This window comes from Lolium perenne, chromosome 5, assembly GCF_019359855.2.
Source record: "Lolium perenne isolate Kyuss_39 chromosome 5, Kyuss_2.0, whole genome shotgun sequence".
Taxonomy (NCBI): domain Eukaryota; kingdom Viridiplantae; phylum Streptophyta; class Magnoliopsida; order Poales; family Poaceae; genus Lolium; species Lolium perenne.
In genome coordinates this window covers 108,626,351-108,645,360 of record NC_067248.2, presented here as the reverse complement: position 1 = coordinate 108,645,360, position 19,010 = coordinate 108,626,351, and the positions used below count along the sequence as shown (strand labels likewise).

At 52.0% G+C, this 19,010-nt stretch overlaps 1 protein-coding gene across 9 annotated transcripts in view; it reads left to right on the top strand.

Annotated features, from left to right (window-relative positions):
• The window catches only part of LOC127299596 (uncharacterized), a 58,926-nt gene that overhangs the window by 24,290 nt on the left and 15,626 nt on the right, over positions 1-19,010 (top strand). For 6 of the 9 annotated variants that reach the window (XM_051329585.2, XM_051329579.2, XM_051329581.2 and 3 more), the window contains 6 exons: positions 2,711-2,764; positions 3,129-3,269; positions 3,355-3,426; positions 3,515-3,580; positions 12,819-12,878; positions 12,974-13,075. In XM_051329585.2, the coding sequence (XP_051185545.1) occupies positions 2,711-2,764; positions 3,129-3,269; positions 3,355-3,426; positions 3,515-3,580; positions 12,819-12,878; positions 12,974-13,075 (495 nt within the window). The remainder of the gene's footprint in view (positions 1-2,710; positions 2,765-3,128; positions 3,270-3,354; positions 3,427-3,514; positions 3,581-12,818; positions 12,879-12,973; positions 13,076-19,010) is intronic. The other 3 variants (XM_051329583.2, XM_051329582.2, XM_051329584.2) reach the window with 2 other exon arrangements.

Sequence of the window (19,010 nt, the reverse complement as noted above, 5' to 3'; positions counted from 1 at the left end):
AGCGGCGAAGTCGATGAGGTGGAAGATTTCCATGACCAGCACAAACAACATCGGGGACAGGGGGTCGCCTTGTCGCACGCCACGATGGTGGAAAGTTTCGTCCCCAGGGACACTGTTAACGAGCCAAGGCCGTGGATAGCAGGAGGCAGACAATGTTAATCCAGATATGGCCAAATCCCAGGTGTTGAAGCAACTCAATGATGAAAGGCCAGGAGACTGTGTCGGACGCGCAGGCAATGTCAAGCTTGAGCAGCACTGTGGGTGTGTTGGCGGTGTGAAAGGACTTGGTGAATTGCCCGTCCCTTGATGAAAGCTGACTGGTTTGGGGAGACCAGAGTTGGGAGGACAGGGTGCCAAGCGTAGAGACATGACCTTGGCGTTAAGTTTAGCAATGCAGTGTACAAGGCTGATTGGCCGGTAGTCTCGGACTGTGGATGCATCCTGTTTCTTTGGCAGCAAGGTGATCAGAGCTTTGTTGAGTTTAGCGAATCCATGCGTGCGACTAAGATAGACTGCTCTGAACACTGCCATGACATCCCCCTTAATTGTCTGCCAGCAGGACTTTAAGAATGTGCCTATGAATCCATCAGGCCCTGGGGATCTGTCCCCAGGAGTGTCCTTGATTGCAGCCCAGACTTCCTCCTCGGAGAATTCAGCGTCTAGGAATGCAAGGTTGTGCCGTGGGATCCCAATAGCCTCAAAATCAATGCTGATATCACGGTCTGGAGGGGTGCTGAATATTTGCTCGTAGTGTTCTGCAAAAGCATCCTCAATCTGAGCTTGATCAACCAAAACCACGTCGTTGTGTAGGATTTGGGGTATGTAGTTCTTGCGACGACGATGGTTGGTGTGAATGTGGAAGTACTTTGTATTGGCTTCACCCTCACGGAGCCAATTTATACGGGACCGCTGATGAGCGACGGTGCGTTGCAACGAGCATAGCCCCAGGTACTTTCTCTTCAGCCCACGTCTGAGTCATGCCTCCAATGGGCTTAATTGCCGATCTTCCTGGGCCACACCAAGGCGAAGAATGATTTCCTTGGCCCATTCAATCTGGAGCCTGATGTTGCCAATTCTTCTGTCGCTCCAAGATTTCAGACGTTTGCCTAGGGTTCTTAGTTTGTGATCAAGGGTGGTAATAGGGTTGCCAAAAGCAGGCTCGGCCCAAGCTGACTATACTGTTTCCTAGAAGCCAGGGATCTGTGGCCAAAAAGGTTCGAAGTGGAATCGTTGGTGTTGCGGAGAAGAGACCTCCGTATGCAGCAGCAAGGGGCAGTAGTCGCTCATGAGCGTGGCGACACAATTCAGGAAGCAATTTGCGTGTCCAGCCTCCCAATCAACCGAGCAGAAGATGCGGTCTGGTCCAGGCGTTCTAGAGTAGGAGTTTCTCGCTCATTCAACCAAGTATAGCGACGACCATGGAAGCTTCCGGAGCTCAAGATCATCGATAGCTCGACGAAAACGTCCCATAGTTCTGCGAGAGACATTAGGGTTGTTTTTGTCACATGCCTGATAGATCATGTTGAAGTCGCACATGACGATCCAGCCCCCTTTGTGTGTCACGCGAATGTCACGCAGCTCGTCGAGGAACTCGATTTGCTCCTCGTCAGTGTGGGGGCCGTAGACAGTAGTTAGCCACCAAGAGTTAGCACCATGAATGAAGCACGTGGTGACCAAAAACGACGGATATCATGGTCTGAGCTAGAGACAGAATCAGGCTTGTAGACAAGGAGAATACCACCACGGGTGCCATTAGCCGGCAGATAAGCGAAATCCAAGAATTCATTTCCAAGAGTTTGCATAACAATCGTAAGGGAGATGTGAGCTAGCTTTGTTTCCTGGAGACATACAATTGATGCTCCATAGGATTGCACCATGTTCCTGACACCAGAGCGACGACCAGGGGCGTTGAGGCCCCTCGGGTTCCAGTTCGCGACCATAATTGGTTGTGCTACCATCTAACTATGTGGACGACCTGTAACGACCAAAGGCGTGTCAGCAGCTGCAGGATGAGATTGCAGCTCCTCATCAGATGGCAGATCCCATCCATATAGCGATGCAAGGGCCGTGATCTGGTTGCGTCCTAACACCCATCTGGATGCTCACGGGCGGCACCGGCCCGGGCATCTGCAGTGGTTGCTGTGGACGTGGAGGCAGGGCCGAGTCCACCCGGCGGCGTTGGGTAGGCGTGGCATCTTCCATGGCTGGCGGAGACCGGGTGCGCATGCACACAGCGATGTCGCCGCGCGGTGGTCTTCCCCATGGCAGTGCATGCACCAATCCACAGCCTTGTGACCTGAGCCGCAACAGTTGAAACAGAGCCCCCAGAGGTCCGCCGGGACTGGCCTGGCCGGAGGAGCGGGCGGTGGCGACGGTGGGGAGGAGCGCTGGTTGCGGCGGCGGTAGTAGCGACCATGCAGTGACTAATTCCCTGTTTGGAAAGAACAGATAGTAAGACATAGCATACACTTTTTTCTTCAGTTGATTTACCATAGTGTTGTAACAGACCTTAAGTGGAAACACTACTCATTTTAACGTTACAGATGCATTGATCATCGAAATTTGTTCAACTCTTCTATGCTATCTTTATTCGTCTACTATCTATTAACCGAAACTCTACCTGCTATTTATGATTCTATCCAGTTTTACAAAGATATGAGGAAAGCGGACTATATCTTGTACTGAAATTATGGCTTGTTTTAACTTTAAGCAGGACGGAGCACCCGGAGCACCTGAGGAGAACATTCTTTCTGCCAAGGATATAGTAAGTTCTTTAGTAATATATTAGAAGTTTTAATGATGCAACTTTATTATTGTTCTTCCCAAGCTATTCATGATTCCATGCCCACAATTGGATGTAGTCCAAGTTGCCTTTTAGAATTAAGTCTATTATGGATGTTTGGATATTTCCGGTCATCTAGTCATGTATTCCTTCTAGCTGGATCATGTGTTCACTCCTGTATCAACGGACTAACTTTTATTTTGGAAGTTAACAAGTGCCATTTTTTCCACTAAATTATCACCCCATTTTGAACAGGTTATTTCAGATAGGAGATATTCAACCTTCAGTTTGTATCATGAGATAATTGACTTTTGGAATCGTTTTTCTGATGTTTCATTTACTTCAGGTTAAATGCCCTTCAGCAATTGTGTGTTTCAGTGAAATCACAAAAATTGCACGGGGAAAGAAGATTTTAATCTTTCTGGATTACGATGGCACTATTTCACCTATAAATGATATTCCTGCCGAAGCAACCATTCCCTCTGACGTAAATTCAATGATCTTCCAGTAGACCAGTACCAACATGTTAGTTCACGTGTCGTAAACTTGTTTATTTCAAATTTAACCATCAGATACGAGAAGCCGTTCAAAAGGCCGCAGAGCTCTTCCCGACTTCCATCGTCAGCGGAAGGCGCATTGAGAAGGTATAACAAGTGTCTAGTTTAGACTTTCAGATTTGTTTTTCTCATTCTGAAATTTAAAGCTGATTCATTTTTTTCCGTTTCTGTTCAGCTAAAGAATTTTGTAAAGCTCGACAATGTGCACTATGCAGGGAGTCACGGGCAGGAAATCGTGATGGTAGTGATTTTTGAACCCTTGAATTCCTAAATGTATTTATGCTACCTCTTTAATGTTTTTCTAATTCTTCTTTTTGCGAAAACGCAAAGCTTTGCGTTTCAAAGCATTGACAGAAAAGAGTTTTTACAAGTATGTAGAAGCTCAGGACCAGCCAAAACCCCACCATACAACTCGACCTAAAGGATCTCTAGACCTACGAACCAACGGGGATCAAAGCTTGCAAGCCAATCGCACCAGTGGTGGCTCAAGATTGAGCTTTGGATTGAATCGTGTCGTGGAGACTATTCGTGCTAGGTGATGCGTTGTCGAAGACCACCGCATTGCGATGCTTCCAGATCCACGACGCCGTCAGCATAATGAGCGACGAAGTGCTCCTAGGTAGCGCACTGGGGTAGATTTGGCAGCCGCCAGCCACCATTCCATGATGTCATCCTCCGCAACCGGTGGCACTGCCGTGGATCACCTCGTACTAGATTGACCTCGAGAAAGGGCAACCGGTGAGAAGATGTTGCATGGTCTCCTCCGACTGGTCACATAGGGGGCAGGGGGGTGTGGCTAGCCTTTCACCCATCCTAGAGTAGTCAACGCAGGCAAGCTAGATGAAGAACTTGACTCGCGAGGGGAGGGAGGGGGCATGGGCACTAGTTGAGCTTCCACGGCCTCTATACGATGGCTCATTGGAAGAGGAACTCACAACAAGAACTGGAGGAACAATGCTTGTCTGCCGAGGAGTGAGTCGGGCGTTGCGGTGAGCTGCACATCCTGCACTATGGTCCATAACTGGACGTATTGCCGAAGGGTCAGTGAACTAAGCGTGCCCTGAATATTGGCAATCCATTGGCGCTCAAGCAACGCCTCCCTATCGTACGACACTTTCGACCGCGTCTCAGGATTTGTGCGAAAAGCTCCGGCGCTATCTCCCTGTTGGCCTTCCCATCAAGCCATCTGTCCATCCAGAATAGGGTTGTCTCACCGTTGCCAGCCACCATCTAGTGGAGGCGTCGAACGCCTGCTGTTTGGCCTGTGAGAACTGCATATCGAGGCCACGCCAAGGTCGCAGTCGGTCGGCGCGCATTCTCCATAACCAGCGTGTCCGGAAGCTAAGTGTCGTGCGGGACAAGTCGGGGACCCCAGCCCTCCACATCTCAGTGGTCGACACACCGTTGCCTAGTTGACATGGACTACCATTTGCGCTCGCCCTGCTAGACATAATAAGCCTTTGACAATCTTTTTCACTTGTTTGAGGGTCTTCTTATTAAGGCCGAGCACAATGATCTGGTGAAGCGGGGTTGGCATAAGCACCGAGTTGAGTAGGGCTAGGCGACCATCCTTTGTCATCATGGAGGCCTGCCAGAGCGGCAGATGGTCCGCGATGGCATCAACCAAGGGATGAAGTGTTGCGCTGATAGGTGCCTGATCGACAGGGGGATCCGAGGTACTTGACTGAGAAGGGTGCCAATTGGCACTCCATTACCGTAGCTGCCTCAAGGGCACGGGGAGAAGAGTGAACAAACAATGCCGGATCATGTGTACTGGGAGAGAAACCAACAGCAGTGACCACAGAAGCAAAGTGCTCAAACCATGCACGAGGGGCTTGCTTAAGGCCATAGAGTAAGCGACGAAGACGACAGACCATGCCATCTGTGACGGAATACCTAGGTGGTGGTTGCATATAAACCTCCTCACGCAACTCACCATTAAGAAAGGCATTCTTAACATCAAGCTGAGATATAGCAGAGGCCACTGCAAGAAGAGTCCGAACAATGGTCATGTGAGCAACACATGACCATGCTCTTGCTGAAAACCTCTGGCAACGAGGCGAGCTTTGTAACGCTCAAGAGTACATCAGAGTGGGTCCGAACCTTATAGACCCACTTACAAGTGATAGGATGAACACGGGGAGGAAGAGGAACGAGCTCCCACGTGCCAGTGCACTCAAGCGTAGCAATCTCTTCAGCCATAGCGAGCTGCCATTCAGGATGAACAACAGCCTGACGATAAGTAGTCGACTCCAGGATAGCTGATACACTATAGCTAGCAGGATTATAGAAATCAGGAGAAGGACGAGACCGAGTACGAAGAGAATAAGTCGGCTGAGACGGTGCACCATAAGTAGAGGGTGCATCAGATGACTCGATCACAACACGGGGACGACGAGTATAGTGAAAAGGAAAAGTAGGATAAGAAGGAGCAACAGGAGGAGATCCTGGTGAAGAGGGTGAAGACGAAGGAGGCGTCGGAGGAGACGAAGGAGACGGGGGCATCGGAGGAGACGGGGGAGAAGAAGGCATAGGAGATGCCGGAGGTGACGACACAAGGGGAGAAGAAGGAGAAGAGACAGGCGGGACCGGAGGAGGAGATTCGGGAAAAACAAGAAAAGAGAGATCCTCCACAATAGAGGTCGATGAGGTCGAACGTGGATAGAAAGGACGAGACTCGTCAAAAGTCACGTCCTGAGAAATGCGCATCCGACGAGCCACCGGATCCCAACAGTGATAACCCTTATGCTCATCACTATATCCTAGAAAAACACACTCAACACACTGAGCGGATAGTTTGGTGCGTTCACGAGGAGCAATGAGAACATAACAAACACAACCAAACAGACGAAGCACATAGTAGTCAGGAGAGCGATCATAGAGTCGCTCGAGAGGAATGCCACCTTGAAGGGCGGCAGACAGCTGGATGTTAATGAGATAGGCTGTGGTGGAGACAGCCTCAGCCCAGAAATGAGGTGGAAGAGATGAAGCGATCATCATCGCCCGATCAGTCTTAAGAAGATGACGGCGCTTACGCTCAGCAATGCCATTCTGGGCATGCACACCAGGACAAGAATGAGTGAGAGTGCCCTGCTCAGCAAGAACACCACACAAATGCTTGGAGATATACTCACCAGCAGAATCAGCACGAAACACGCGAATTGGTGTAGAGAACTGAGTGAGAACCATGGCTGCAAAACGCTTATAAATGGAAAGCACTTCACTACGAGAAGACATGAAATACATCCAAGTGTAACAGGAAAAATCATCTATGAAAATGATATAGTATCGATGGCCCCCTTTCGAAGCGAAAGGAGCCGGTCCCCAAACATCAGAGTGGTCTCTGAGAGACAGACGCACTAGTAGGGTAGGATAACCATGTTTACCTAACCTACAACCCTGACAATCCAAAGAGGCGTTACCGGAGACGGACGCCAAAACACCACGATGAACGAGAGATGAGGGACGAGAACCACATAAATGGCCAAGATGATGATGTCACTGCTGAAAAAGCTGCTGGATGCGGCAACATGGGCCGAAGAACTGGCGGCAACGGAAGGAACATGAAGCCAGTCAAGCTCCCAGAGGCCATCATGGCGTCGGGGGGCAGCACCAAGTAGAGTGCCTGTGCAACGATCCTGAACAGAACAAGAATCAAAGTCGAGAGTAACTCTACAACGAGAGTCGACAATCTGACTACTGCGTGGTGAGTCCAGGAATATGAGCAACAGAAGGAATATGAAAAGCGGAACTACTAAGTGTGCCTCGACTAGCAACTAAGAGGGCAGAACCATCATCAGTAATAACAGGAACAGGAGACTCGATGGGTGGCAAATCTGCAGGGAAATACTCCTCAGGCGACTTCCCGAGGGCGACTCCTCGAGATCAAGTTGCTGGCGACTTTCTCTCGGGAACAACCTCCCGAAAACACAAGCCTATTCTAATATTCACTCCATAGGCTTGAGTTCCAGCGACACCTCCACCATGCCGATGCTTGAGCGCAGCTCCGCAAGGCGGACCCATCCAAGGGGCTTGGTCTTCATGTCGGCGAGTTGATGTTCGGTTGACACGAACTTCAGCTCGATCTTCTTCGTCTCTACGTTGTCCCAGATGAAGTGATACTTCAGGTCGATGTGATTGGATCGCTCGGGGAAGACGGGATTCTTGGCGAGTAAGATGGCCGACTTGTTGTGGACTTAGAGCACCACCAGCTGCTTCGCCGTTGCTGAACTCGGCCAGCAACTGAGCCAGGCAGATCCCCTGGCAAGCAGCCGTGGCAACAACCACGTACCCAGACTTGCAGCCTGAGAGGGACATGATCTCCTGGTTCTGGCAATGCCAGGTCACTAGGCTGCTCCCTAGAAAGAACAGTGTGCCAGACGTACTCTTGCGCGAGTCGACTTCCCCAGCCAAGTCGACGCCGCTGTAGCCTACTAGGCGTGGTGAACCTGAGCTTCTGCTATACTTACAGCCGAGTTGCACGGGCCCAGCAATGTAGCATAGGATGCGCTTCACGGCAGCGAGGTGCTCCTCCATTGGAGCGTCCATGAAGAGCGGCACAAATCGGACTGCGAAGGTCATATCCGGCAAAGTGTGCACCAAGTACCGAAGACTCCCGACGATGCTCCTATACTTGGTCGCATCAGTCGCGGGCGCCATGCTGCGCTTGGATAGCTTTAAGAGAGGCTTCATGGTCACATGGCAGGGTGCCATCCCCCGCCTTCTCCAGCAGCTTCCGGGCATAGGCCGACTACGAGATGTCGATCCTGCTTGGCCCTTGTTGTACCTCGATGTCGAGGTAGTAGCTCAGCGGTCCGAGGTCGGACATCTGAAACATCATCTTCATGTCCATCGTGAACATGTTGATGTCGCTAGAGTTGGAGCCGGTGATCACCAAGTCGTCGACATTGATTCCAACTAGCAGTAGAGTCATGTCATTCCTCGTGCATACATGTCGTGCTCCGACTTGCATTGGTGTTCCATTCCCTTGCGCATGCTTGAGGCCGTAGAACTCATTGTTGAGTCGGAGCATCAGGTGCTCCTTCCGTGTTGGAACGAAGCCTGGTGGCTGCTGCACATAGACCTCTTCCTCCAACTCGCCGTTGAGGAAGCCTGACTTGACTTCCATGTGCTGGACGTCCCACCTAGCACTCCAGCAGGAGTCGAACAGACTCGAGTCAGGCCACAGGGCGAATACCTCATCGTAGTCAATCCTGTTCTGCTGTTTGTACCCCTTCGCCACGAGGCATGCCTTGTGCTTAAGGACCGCACCATGTACGTCCTTCTTCACCTTGTACACCCACTTCATGCCGATTGCGTGGTGACCTGGTGGTAAGGTGGTGAAGTGCCAAGTCGAGTTCTCCTCGATGGTCTTCATCCCTCTTCCTCCATCGCAAGCCTCTAGCTGGCATCCGACTTAGCCTCACTGGACGAGCCAAGCTCTTCAGTGGCGAGGAATTGTAGCTCCTCATCCGGCTCCGTTGCCGAGCCAACGTCAAGCACGTTCTGCTAGGTGCGAAACCGGTGCTTGAGCGCATAGTCTTCTTTTGCGCCAAGCGTACTCTCGTACATTGATGGTGGTGTGACGAACTCTACGCCAATGGCAACGGGAGTTGCGGACTCCGCTATTGGGTGCCTTGGTTTCGATGTCGAGCCGGCTGGGGGAGATTCACTCCGCGATGGTGGAGCTAATGATGGTGGAGGCGAGTCGAATCCAAGACCCGCACTCCCATCTCCTAGAGTCGGCAGCTTCTCAAGCACCATGACCAGCGGCGGAACAAGGCCCAAAATGTTGGGCGGGCCAATACACTAAAGATGGGTAAAATAGGCTATTATTGGGCTAAATTTAACAAGCATATAGGCTAAAATTTCTTGGGCTGGGCGGGCCATGGCCTGGTTTTGCCCCAACATAGGTCCGCCACTGACCATGACGTCGACCGTGAACTAGTCCGCTCCAAAGGTGTTCACAGGCGAGTCCACGGAACTCTAGTGCCAGCGCGCGCTTTCATCGAACACGGCGTAGCGGGTGATGTTAACTTAGCCTGTTGTCGGGTCAAAGGCCCGATAACCCTTCGTGCCAGGCTCGTAGCCCACAAAGATCATCGACTGCCTCCGATCATCGAGCTTCTTCAACCCTGGTTGGGTCTCTCTGACGTGTATCACACATCCGAACGTGCGCATGAAGTGCACATCCAGCTTGCGGCTATGCCAGGCTTCGAACGACGTCATGCCATCCACGCTCTTAGTTGGCGACCGGTTCAAGATGAACATAGCCGGCAACACCGCCTGACCCAGAACTCACACGGACTCTCTTGACCTTCTTGAGACTACGGGCCATGCCCACAATCGTCTGGTTGCGCTGCTCGACACCGCCGTTCTGCTACAATGAGTACAGAGCCATTAGGTGATGCTCCACTCCGAGTCCCGTGCATTACACCATGAAGGAGGCGGAGGTGAAATCGCCTCCGCAATCCGGTTGTAGAGTCCGCAGCTTGCAGCTAGACTCTGCCTCCACCCCCTTCTGGAATCGGATGATGGCGGTTACGGCCTCGTCCTTCGCTGCGGGAAGGGCGAGCCAGATGTACCGTGGTCGACTAGGAGAAGGAGGTACCTCTTCCTGCTTGGGATTGCCGAGGTGATCGGCCCGCAAAGGTCCCCGTGGAACAGCTCAAGTCGCTCCTTTGCCTGGTATCGAGCCTGCTGCGCGAACGAGGGTCGCTGCTGCTTCCCTGCTAGGCATGCATCACTGCTAGGCAGGCATCGCAGAGCTGGTTCACGTGCTCCACAAGGGGAAGACCACACACCATTTCACCTTTTGCCACTCGGCACAAGCTAGCGAAGTTGAATCGCTCGAACCGGGCTTGCCAAGTCCATGCCGAGTCGGCACCAGTGTGTATGTCCAAACACACCGGCTGCCTGTTTCGCACGCAGAGGAATCCATCCTCGATCAACACGTGGCAGCCCTTCGCGTCGAACTGGCTAGACTGATGATGTGCGTATGTAGTACACCCCGGTGATGGACCGGTGCTCGCTTGACTTGCATATGAACAACACCGGCCCGTGCCCACAGATGTCGACGTTGGATCCGTCTCCGAACTTGATGGTGCGATGCTTGTGTCGCGATCTGCAAACGCGGCGAGGTCACCAGTCATGTGATTGGTGACGCCCGAGGCGAGGTACCAGACGGCCCACTTGGTGTTCCCCTCTTGCGCTAGGTTGACCTACGCCTTCTCCTCCACCAGGAAGAGGATTGAATCCGAGGCAGCCGGCTTCATTACCCGTTGGCTAGGTTCAAAGGCCTCACGAGTCTATGTTGCCAGTTGCAAGGGCCTCTGCTCTCGTGTCGCCTCCGAATATGTGAGCTGAGGTGGCTCCGAATCCTCTTGAGTTTGCAAATCCTAGATCTAGGAGGGGTCCTTCGGAGGGTCCGGCTCGCCCTTTGATTCCACCGTCGGTCAAGTCACTGACTCAACCACCGATCGAGACAAGTACCAACACATGTCTTTCGACGTTTCATAGTTCCCGATGCCTCACCCACCCGGGGATCCTTTGCCGTGACGGCTTGGCTAGACGATGCGCCTGCGCGTCCGGCTTGGCTGGACGATGCGCCTCCATCTCGCAGGCTCAGCCGTGCGAGCACTCCTCCTCAAAGAGGAGTAACTTGGCGGCATGCTTGGCCTCCGGCTCCTCCTGCTCATGTGGCTCCTCGGCTGCCTTGAGCCGGCCAATGAGCTCGAGAGAGTGTCGAGGTCGACCAGAGTCTCGATGGACTATGCCATCTGTGAGAATTTCTTAGGAACAACTAAGAGGAACTTATGAATGGCGTTCAACTCGCTGATCTTCACGCCGAGCACACCTAGGTGTGACACGAGTGACGAAAGGCACATGACGAAGTCGTCGATTTACTCGTTGTCGCCGAATTGATGGCCTCGAGTTGCTTCTTCAGCCCCGCCGCATTCACATTTTGCACCCGAGTTACCCTAGCTTCATCGCCTCCCAAGCATCGTTCGTCCTTTCCTTCACAGCAAGGGTGGAGACCATATCCGGCTGGAAAGACCACAGCAGGCACTCCATGGCCGTGCGGTCCACCTCGCGCTCCTGCATGCCGTCGTTGACGGCGACCCTAAGCTGACACGTCTCCAGCATGACCTGCATGAGGAGGGCCAAATCTGTGTAGTTCGTGCGATTCAACATCGGTCACGAACCACTGGTTTTCCTGATCACCCGCTGGATTACCAGCAAGCTCCCGGTGTCATTCTAGCCTTGCCGCCGGTCACCCCATCCACCGATCTCTCACAAACATAGGTTCTAATACCAATTGTTGGCCCCAAAGTAGATCTCCCGTTCCGGGTATGAAACGAGGAAGAGAGTAAGGGTGACCAAGTGAATGGTTTGCCATACTTTTCACATTACTAAGTTGCTGAAGCAGCACAATGTTGTGGAGGAACAACTCCACCGTGTTGCTATAACGTGGATAGCACAAATGTTGAAGGAACCATTTCAACGTGTTGTGCTAGATAGATATCACTTAGGGGTGGGGGCTGTCAAGAGTTCAGTCCAAAACTCTCAACACACAGGATCTAATCCAAGATCTAAAACAAGAACACACAAAGTTCTCTTTATTGATAGGTAGTGGGTACATAATCCCCTTACATAGGTAGAGGTTGGACCTCTATTTATAGGCTGCATGAGCCTTCACTACTTAGCTCTACTTACAACTAGAGTGTTCTAGAGAACACTAGGGAAAGATCTACTAATATCCTAGTTACAACTTATACTATAATACTCTGGAAACCACTACAACACACATAACTAGAGTACCATATTACCTAGAATATAGTAGAAGTGTGTAGAAGCTAGTTGAATCTTACTTCTGTTTTATTTTTATTTTATTTTATCTACTGTCCCTCATCAGTTGCCCTTTATATAGGGACTCAAGAGACTACAAAGCCAAAAAGTAACATCACATCGGACTGATGTGATGGGTCCATGACGTCTGTCACGCCGCTGACCACTCTTGGTTAGCTTGAAAGCGTCCTACCACTGTGCATGTCGTCCTAGTCTACCTAACATGTACATGCGTACAGCCGACAAGACTCCTCAGGTGACTTCCTGGGAGGGGTGTTGCCGGGGACTTTATTCCGGGAACAACCTCCTGGAGAGAGAAAACATGAGTCACCCGAGAACAACCTCCCGGCGACTCACTCCCGGAAACACAAGCCTATTCTAACACCGCTGTCGCCATAGGAGGGGTTGCAGGAGGGGGAAGGAGAGGCCATGGGAGGGTGGGGCGCCGTCACCGGAGTGGCCGATGGCGAGGTGGGGTGGGCACCGGAGCCGAAGTGGCTCAGGGCGAGGGGATGTGGGGAGGGTTTCCGGGTGCGCCTAGAAACATGCAGTTTTTTCTAACTCAGCCTGGTGCATGACCGTTCTTTGCTAGTGGAGCTTTTTCTCATTCTTGTAAAATGTGCTAATTGCAGAGCGGTGAACCTGTACCGTCCTACGCGCCTGTAGGGATCCATGAACAGAGGGTAACTGCGGTATGAACCATTTATATCAGTTTTTAGAACTAACATGTTGGAATATTATAAGTAATTGCATAGTACATAAAGGCTAACAATTATTTGCACAACAGGCAACTCACTATCTAGAAGATGGCAGCAGCAAAATTGAGGGCGCGATAGTGGAGAACAACAAGTACGCTGTTTCGCTGCATTTCCGAAATGTTGACCAAAAGGTATATTTTAATATAAAGCCTAATTATTCTCGTGTCTTTGTTAGTTTGAAGATAAAATTGAAGACCCTCAGTTTATTTATTAGCTCCAGACATATCACTCAAAAGATCCCAGTTCAAAATAGTATACTCGAATTCTGCTCTGGCTCCAAATATGTCACTTACGCTAGTTGACCATCGTGGCAGCTGTAAAATCGCAAAAATATAATGAAATCAAAAGTGGAGAAAGAGAAGTGGTAAAGGAAAATGAAATACAATGGCGGTGTCAGCGCGTACCATGGCTGGCCGCTGCTGATGCACAGGTTGCACCGACCGGCGGAGCATCTCTAGGGCTTGGTGAGGAGACAAGATGGACGGAGGGGTCCATGGTGAGGTAGAAAGCGCTAAGTGGGGGGTCATCGGTTTCTCGAGAAGGTCTCCTTCTCCAGGCAAAAACGACAGAACTAACATATATTCTTGCAAATTCAGTACAAAATAACCCTGTTTCGAAAAGAGTTCGCAAATTAACTTGTTTGCATGGCGCCCTCTTTCCGGTGAAACACCTGGTGGTTCTACTGGGGACCCGGAAGTCTTCTAGCGAGGCTTTCAACCCTTTGGTTGATAGCATCGCAGACCGCATGCCCACTTGGAGGGTCCGCATGATGTCAAATGCCGGACGGCTCAGGCTGGTCAAGTCAGTCTGATGGCCACCCCCCTGCACCATCTGTTGGTCCTCAGATTGAACAAGAAAGCCAGACGGCTGGAGGCTGGAGGATAAGATTGTCCAAGGATTTTCTTGGGCTAGGAGAGCCGATGCCAGGGTGGACACTTCCATGTTAGCCATGTCAACTGGGTCAGGGTTTGCCGATTCCTCCGGTTTGGTTGTTTGGGTGTCCCGGACCATGGTCATGTGTCAACGAGCCTTCTGGTTCATTGGCTGTGGAGGATGCGTCTGACCTGCTTCATCCTTGGAGGGGCTTGGAGATGCGATTCACAAGGAATAAGCGACATGTGTTTGCCTGATCCACCACCACAGTGCTTAGTGACTGGCGCGTCCACCCTCTTTTGGGAGGACCGGTGGTTGGATGGTTTTACAGTCCCCGAATGGCACCCGCTCTAATGGAGGTCATCTCCACTTGTGCTCGTAATAGCGCATAAGGCCATCCTGGAGCGATGTTGGATCTTAGATATCCGTAGTGCCTTAAGCCTGCTTACCATGTGGCAATACGTGGTGCTCTGGAGTTAGGTTAGGAATGTGCACCTTGGTGTAGTGCCGAATGTCCTCCTTTGGCGCTGGATGCCTGACGACCAGTACTCTTCCAAGTCTTGCTACATGGTCCTTTTCGAAGGATAAATACAATCAACCACTTGAAAGCTGAACTGGGAGTACTGGGCGCCACCCGGGGTGAAGTTCTTCGTCAGGTCGTAGCCGGCTTCAAGGAGGGGCCGTCTTACAGAGGGATTGGGCAACAGAGGGCGACAAGGGGCTTGCGAGTCTAGTCCCCATGGTACCTAATTCTTATGGGTGTCGTGTTCTAATCTCAGCTGTAGTCCTCTATTGGGCTTGTGCATAATTTTCTTTTTTATCAATTCACTGAGACACACATAGCTTTTGTGTTTTCTCTAAAATAAAGTTAAAACATATTACAATAGGTGAATAATCTCGCGTAATTTGAGTATGATACTTAAAGCACATTTTAGCCACATAGGAGCATCTATAGCAGATCACCAAAACTGAACTCCCAAATAACCAGTTCTTGTGAGGCTCCCAAAAAAATTTCTGGGCATTGGGAGGCTCCGTGTTGGGCCTGTTGGCAGATCCCCAATAATATTAACTCCCAAATCTTTTTCTGTAGCAATATCTCACTCACTCTTTATGCATATCTGGAGAGAATTGTGCAGCAAAACTTCTCATCTTAGCATACAATCCGAGTGATCACACGGAAATTTCTTATGCATAACTCCTCATTTCAGCATGCCATCACAAATTTTTTGTTCGAGTTTGACGGGGGGGGGGGGGGGGAATCCCCACCGCTTGTTATTCCATTACTCGAAAAGGCCAAGGAGCCGATCTATATGTACACAAGGGGAGGTACAGGGGGAGAGAGAGGAGTGGGTGATCATCCTAGCTATCCCACAAGCGGGAGAGGATAAAGATCGAAGCAAGTCTATCATGGGACGGTCAACCACCCGATACCGCCATCGCCAAAGTGAGAGGTCATCGCAAGCCCGCCTAAGAAGCAGAGTCGAGGTAGAGCTCTTGGCGTTGAACACCAGATCATTGCGCGCTTTCCAGATGCTCCAGAGGATCACCGCGACGCCAGCCCGCCAAATATCCAACGCGAGGGGGACAGGGGCCGGCAGGTCCCAGACAGAAAACCGATCAGCTGGGATTGGGACATCCAGCCGTCTCCAAATCCTCGCTGAGACGGGGCAGTCGAAGAATAAGTGCCTAGCAGTCTCCACCGAGGGGCAGGCTGCACACCCCGCAGACGGCGCACAACTCTTGGCGAAGAGGTTGGCGCGAGAACTCAGACGGTCGATGTCGGCGAGGTTGGCGAACAGCTTCACCTTCGAAGGGAGACGCAGGGCCTATGAGATACTGGACGAAGAGTCTAGCGGGTGCACCGGCGAAAGCAAGCGATATGCCTGCTGGGTGCAGAAGCGTGGAGCCGAGGGGGAGTCCATGCACCTCAGGTCCGGTCCGTCCCGGAGCGTGACGCTGTGCGCGTGCCGGAGAGCCACGGAGAGCTCCTCCTCCACAGCCGAAGTTAGGCGGGGCCGCAAGTCGATGCCGAAACGGGTGACCACGGGTACAGTGGGAGTACAGAGCAGGGAACCGCGTCGCCAGCGGCCCCCCGGGTAGCCACCTGTCGTGCCAAAGGAGGTGGAGCAGCCAGAGACCACCGTCACCCGCGTGACGGCTCGGTAGAGTGGGAGACACTCTGCGACGATCCGCTCCAGGAACGAGGGGGAACTGGAAAGCTCCCCCAAGTCCCGACCTGTGTGAGAAAAACCAGCTTTTCCAGGGAAGGGGATCAGGGCGGTGTAGTTGGTGGACAAAGTTGAGCAGCAAACACCTGTTCTGCCGGTGGAGATCCTTGATGTCGAAACCACCCTCCTGCTTAGACAACACAACTTTATCCCTTAGACAGCGAGCACCAGAACACGAGTCTTTCCCGGTCCAGAAAAAAGCGCGACGCCTCTTGTCAATACTTTCTAGCACACCCCGTGGAAGCAAAAACGAACACATGTAGTAAGTAGCGAGGTTATTCAAGACTGCATTACACAAGGCTAGCCTCCCCCCGGAGGACAACAACTGAGCACGCCAACCTGAAAGACGACGGTTGAAGGATTGGATAAGAGGAGCATAGGTCGAGGCAGGGAGCTTTGTAGGCGAGAGAGGAAGCCCCAGATACGGCTGGGGGAAGGAGGAGATCGGACACCCCAGCTCAGCAGCCATAGCAGCACCGCTATCAGGGGCGACATTGATTGGGATGAAGCAGGACTTATGAAAATTAATAGCAAGTCCTGTGGCAGCCGCAAAATCGTCAAGAACTTTCTTAAGGCAGGAGGCTGCGCCAGGTTCAGCCTTGCAGAGGATGAGGGTATCATCGGCGTATTGGAGGACCGGACAGGGGGTAGCGGGGGAGATTGGGTGCATCAAAGCACCACCACACCAAGCTTCCCGAATCATACGCTGCAGAACATCCACAACAATGATAAACAAGTATGGGGAGAGGGGGTCCCCTTGCCGTAGGCCGTTCCGACAACGGATCCAGACCCTAGGAACGCCATTGAGAAGGATAGCCGTGTGCCCTGTCTGGAGAATCCGTTCCATCCAGAGGCACCAACGTTTGTCAAACCCGCGGGCTCGGAGAATCGCAAGAAGGCTAGCCCAGTTTACGGTGTCAACGCCTTCTGAAAGTCAATTTTCTAGTATGGCAAACTCTAAGCAAATCCGCAGCGTAGACGATGTTTTCCGAGATGCGTCTGCCAGAAAGGAAACCCGTTTGGTCCGCATCAACCAGGGAGTGAATGACCAGCTGGAGTTTCGTCGTGAGGACCTTGGTGATAGCTTTCATGATGTAGTTTTGAAGGGAGAAGGGGCGAAACTGGGACGGGTGGCTGGCAGTCTCCGTCTTGGGGAGGAGCACCACAAAGGCTCTGTTAATTCTGGAGAGGTCAATGGTGCCGTCATAGAAGGAGGAGAAAACAGCCATGACGTCCGCGGACACCAGCTCCTAGAAGGAGGAGAAGAAAGCTGGTCCAAAACCGTCGGGCCCAGGGCTGGCAAGCTTGTTCATGCTTGTAAAAGCATTCTTAATCTCCGCAGGGGTGAAGGGCGCGCTCAAGGTGGCATCCATCGGGTTGGCGGCTGGGTAAAGAGAGTCTAGGCCGAAAGCCCACGTTGTATGGGAAACAGACCCAAGGAGATCCGAGAAAAAGTCTTTGAGGATGGCCGCTTTCCCCTGATGATTAGAGGTATTTACACCATCAACAACCAGGGATGGGATGGAGTTTCGACGGAGTCTGCAAGTCGCAGAAGCGTGGAAAAACTTGGTGTTCTCATCCCCCTCGAGGGCGTAGCGAATTTTTGCTCGAGCCCTCCAATAGAGAGAGCGTTCACGAATTGAAAGTTGAAGGGCGTCAACGGTGAGGGCCCGAAGGTTGTTTTCGTAAACGGATAATGGTCGCCCCTCTTCGAGCAGATCCAAGAGGTTGATAAGGAGCCGACAGTCCATCTCCCTTTGCGCGGAGGGGGGAATTTTTTTAGTCCACTTCTTACAAGTCGACCTACAGAGACGGAACCGAGCCACAATTCTAGCAATGGGATCCACCCGGAAGGTGGAGCACCAGGATGAGGCAATTGAGGCACGAAAACGCTCATGAAAGCCCTATGAAGGTTCATACCTGAATAGGCCACACCGCGGGGTGAGGGAGGACACCTTGACAACAAGGGGGACATGGTCAGAGGTGTCCCGAGTTGCAGACGAGAGGGAGGAGGAGGGGTAACGGTCATTCCAAGCCTGGTTAATGAAAACACGGTCGAGGCGGACAAGAGTAGGCACGACCCGCTTATTAGACCACGTATACAGCCTGTCCCGAAAGGGAAGCTCAATGAGGCCAAGGTCGTTGATCGCATCGTTAAAGAGCTCCACCTTCGGGGCAGAGAAATTGTCGTTGTTACGGTCAGCTGGGTCACGGGTAAGATTAAAGTCGCCAGCAATGATCCAGGGGACACCATCTGCGGGTTTGTTGGTCAGGAGGTGGTCGAGGAAGGCAGCCTTAGCTTGATGCTCGCAGGGGGCATAGACATTGGTGAAGCGAATAGTCGAGTCGTCGTCGCTATGGGAAAGATCGAGGGACAGGACGCGCTGGGACGGGTAGGTCGCAACCAGGGAGAAAACGTTGGGGTTCCAGACAGACACTAGGCCACCCGAAGCGCCGACAAAATGTACCACTTGGAAAGATCTAACATTGGGAGGCAGGAAAGTCGCGACTTTCGCAGCAGAAAAAAGGCCTAGTTTCGATTCCTGGAGGCCCAGGAGATGGGGTTTAGAGAGAGAGAGAGAGAGAGAGGTCAGCCCGCACAGAATCACACTTGGTAGGATCGCCAAGCCCACGGACGTTCCACGAGCAAATCGAATAATAGAGGGTTCCATTCATTGGTAAGCACTGGAGGCACCAAGGAAAGTTACAAAAAAGGGGGCAAGCTGCTCTAGAGGGCTTAAGGGCCAAACGATCCTTAAGGGAAAACAAGAAAAAACAGGCCGGTTACACGACCCCAGCAGCCCAGCGACACGACTACAGGAGCTTGAGCAGCAGGACACACAGAGGCTCCCATCATCTGGGAGCGATGACGCCGACAGCATGCCGACAAGCATTCCGAAGGAACGCCGCCAGCGCTCGTCACGTCCACGGCGGGGGTGTGCTTCATGGAGACGCCGAAGACACC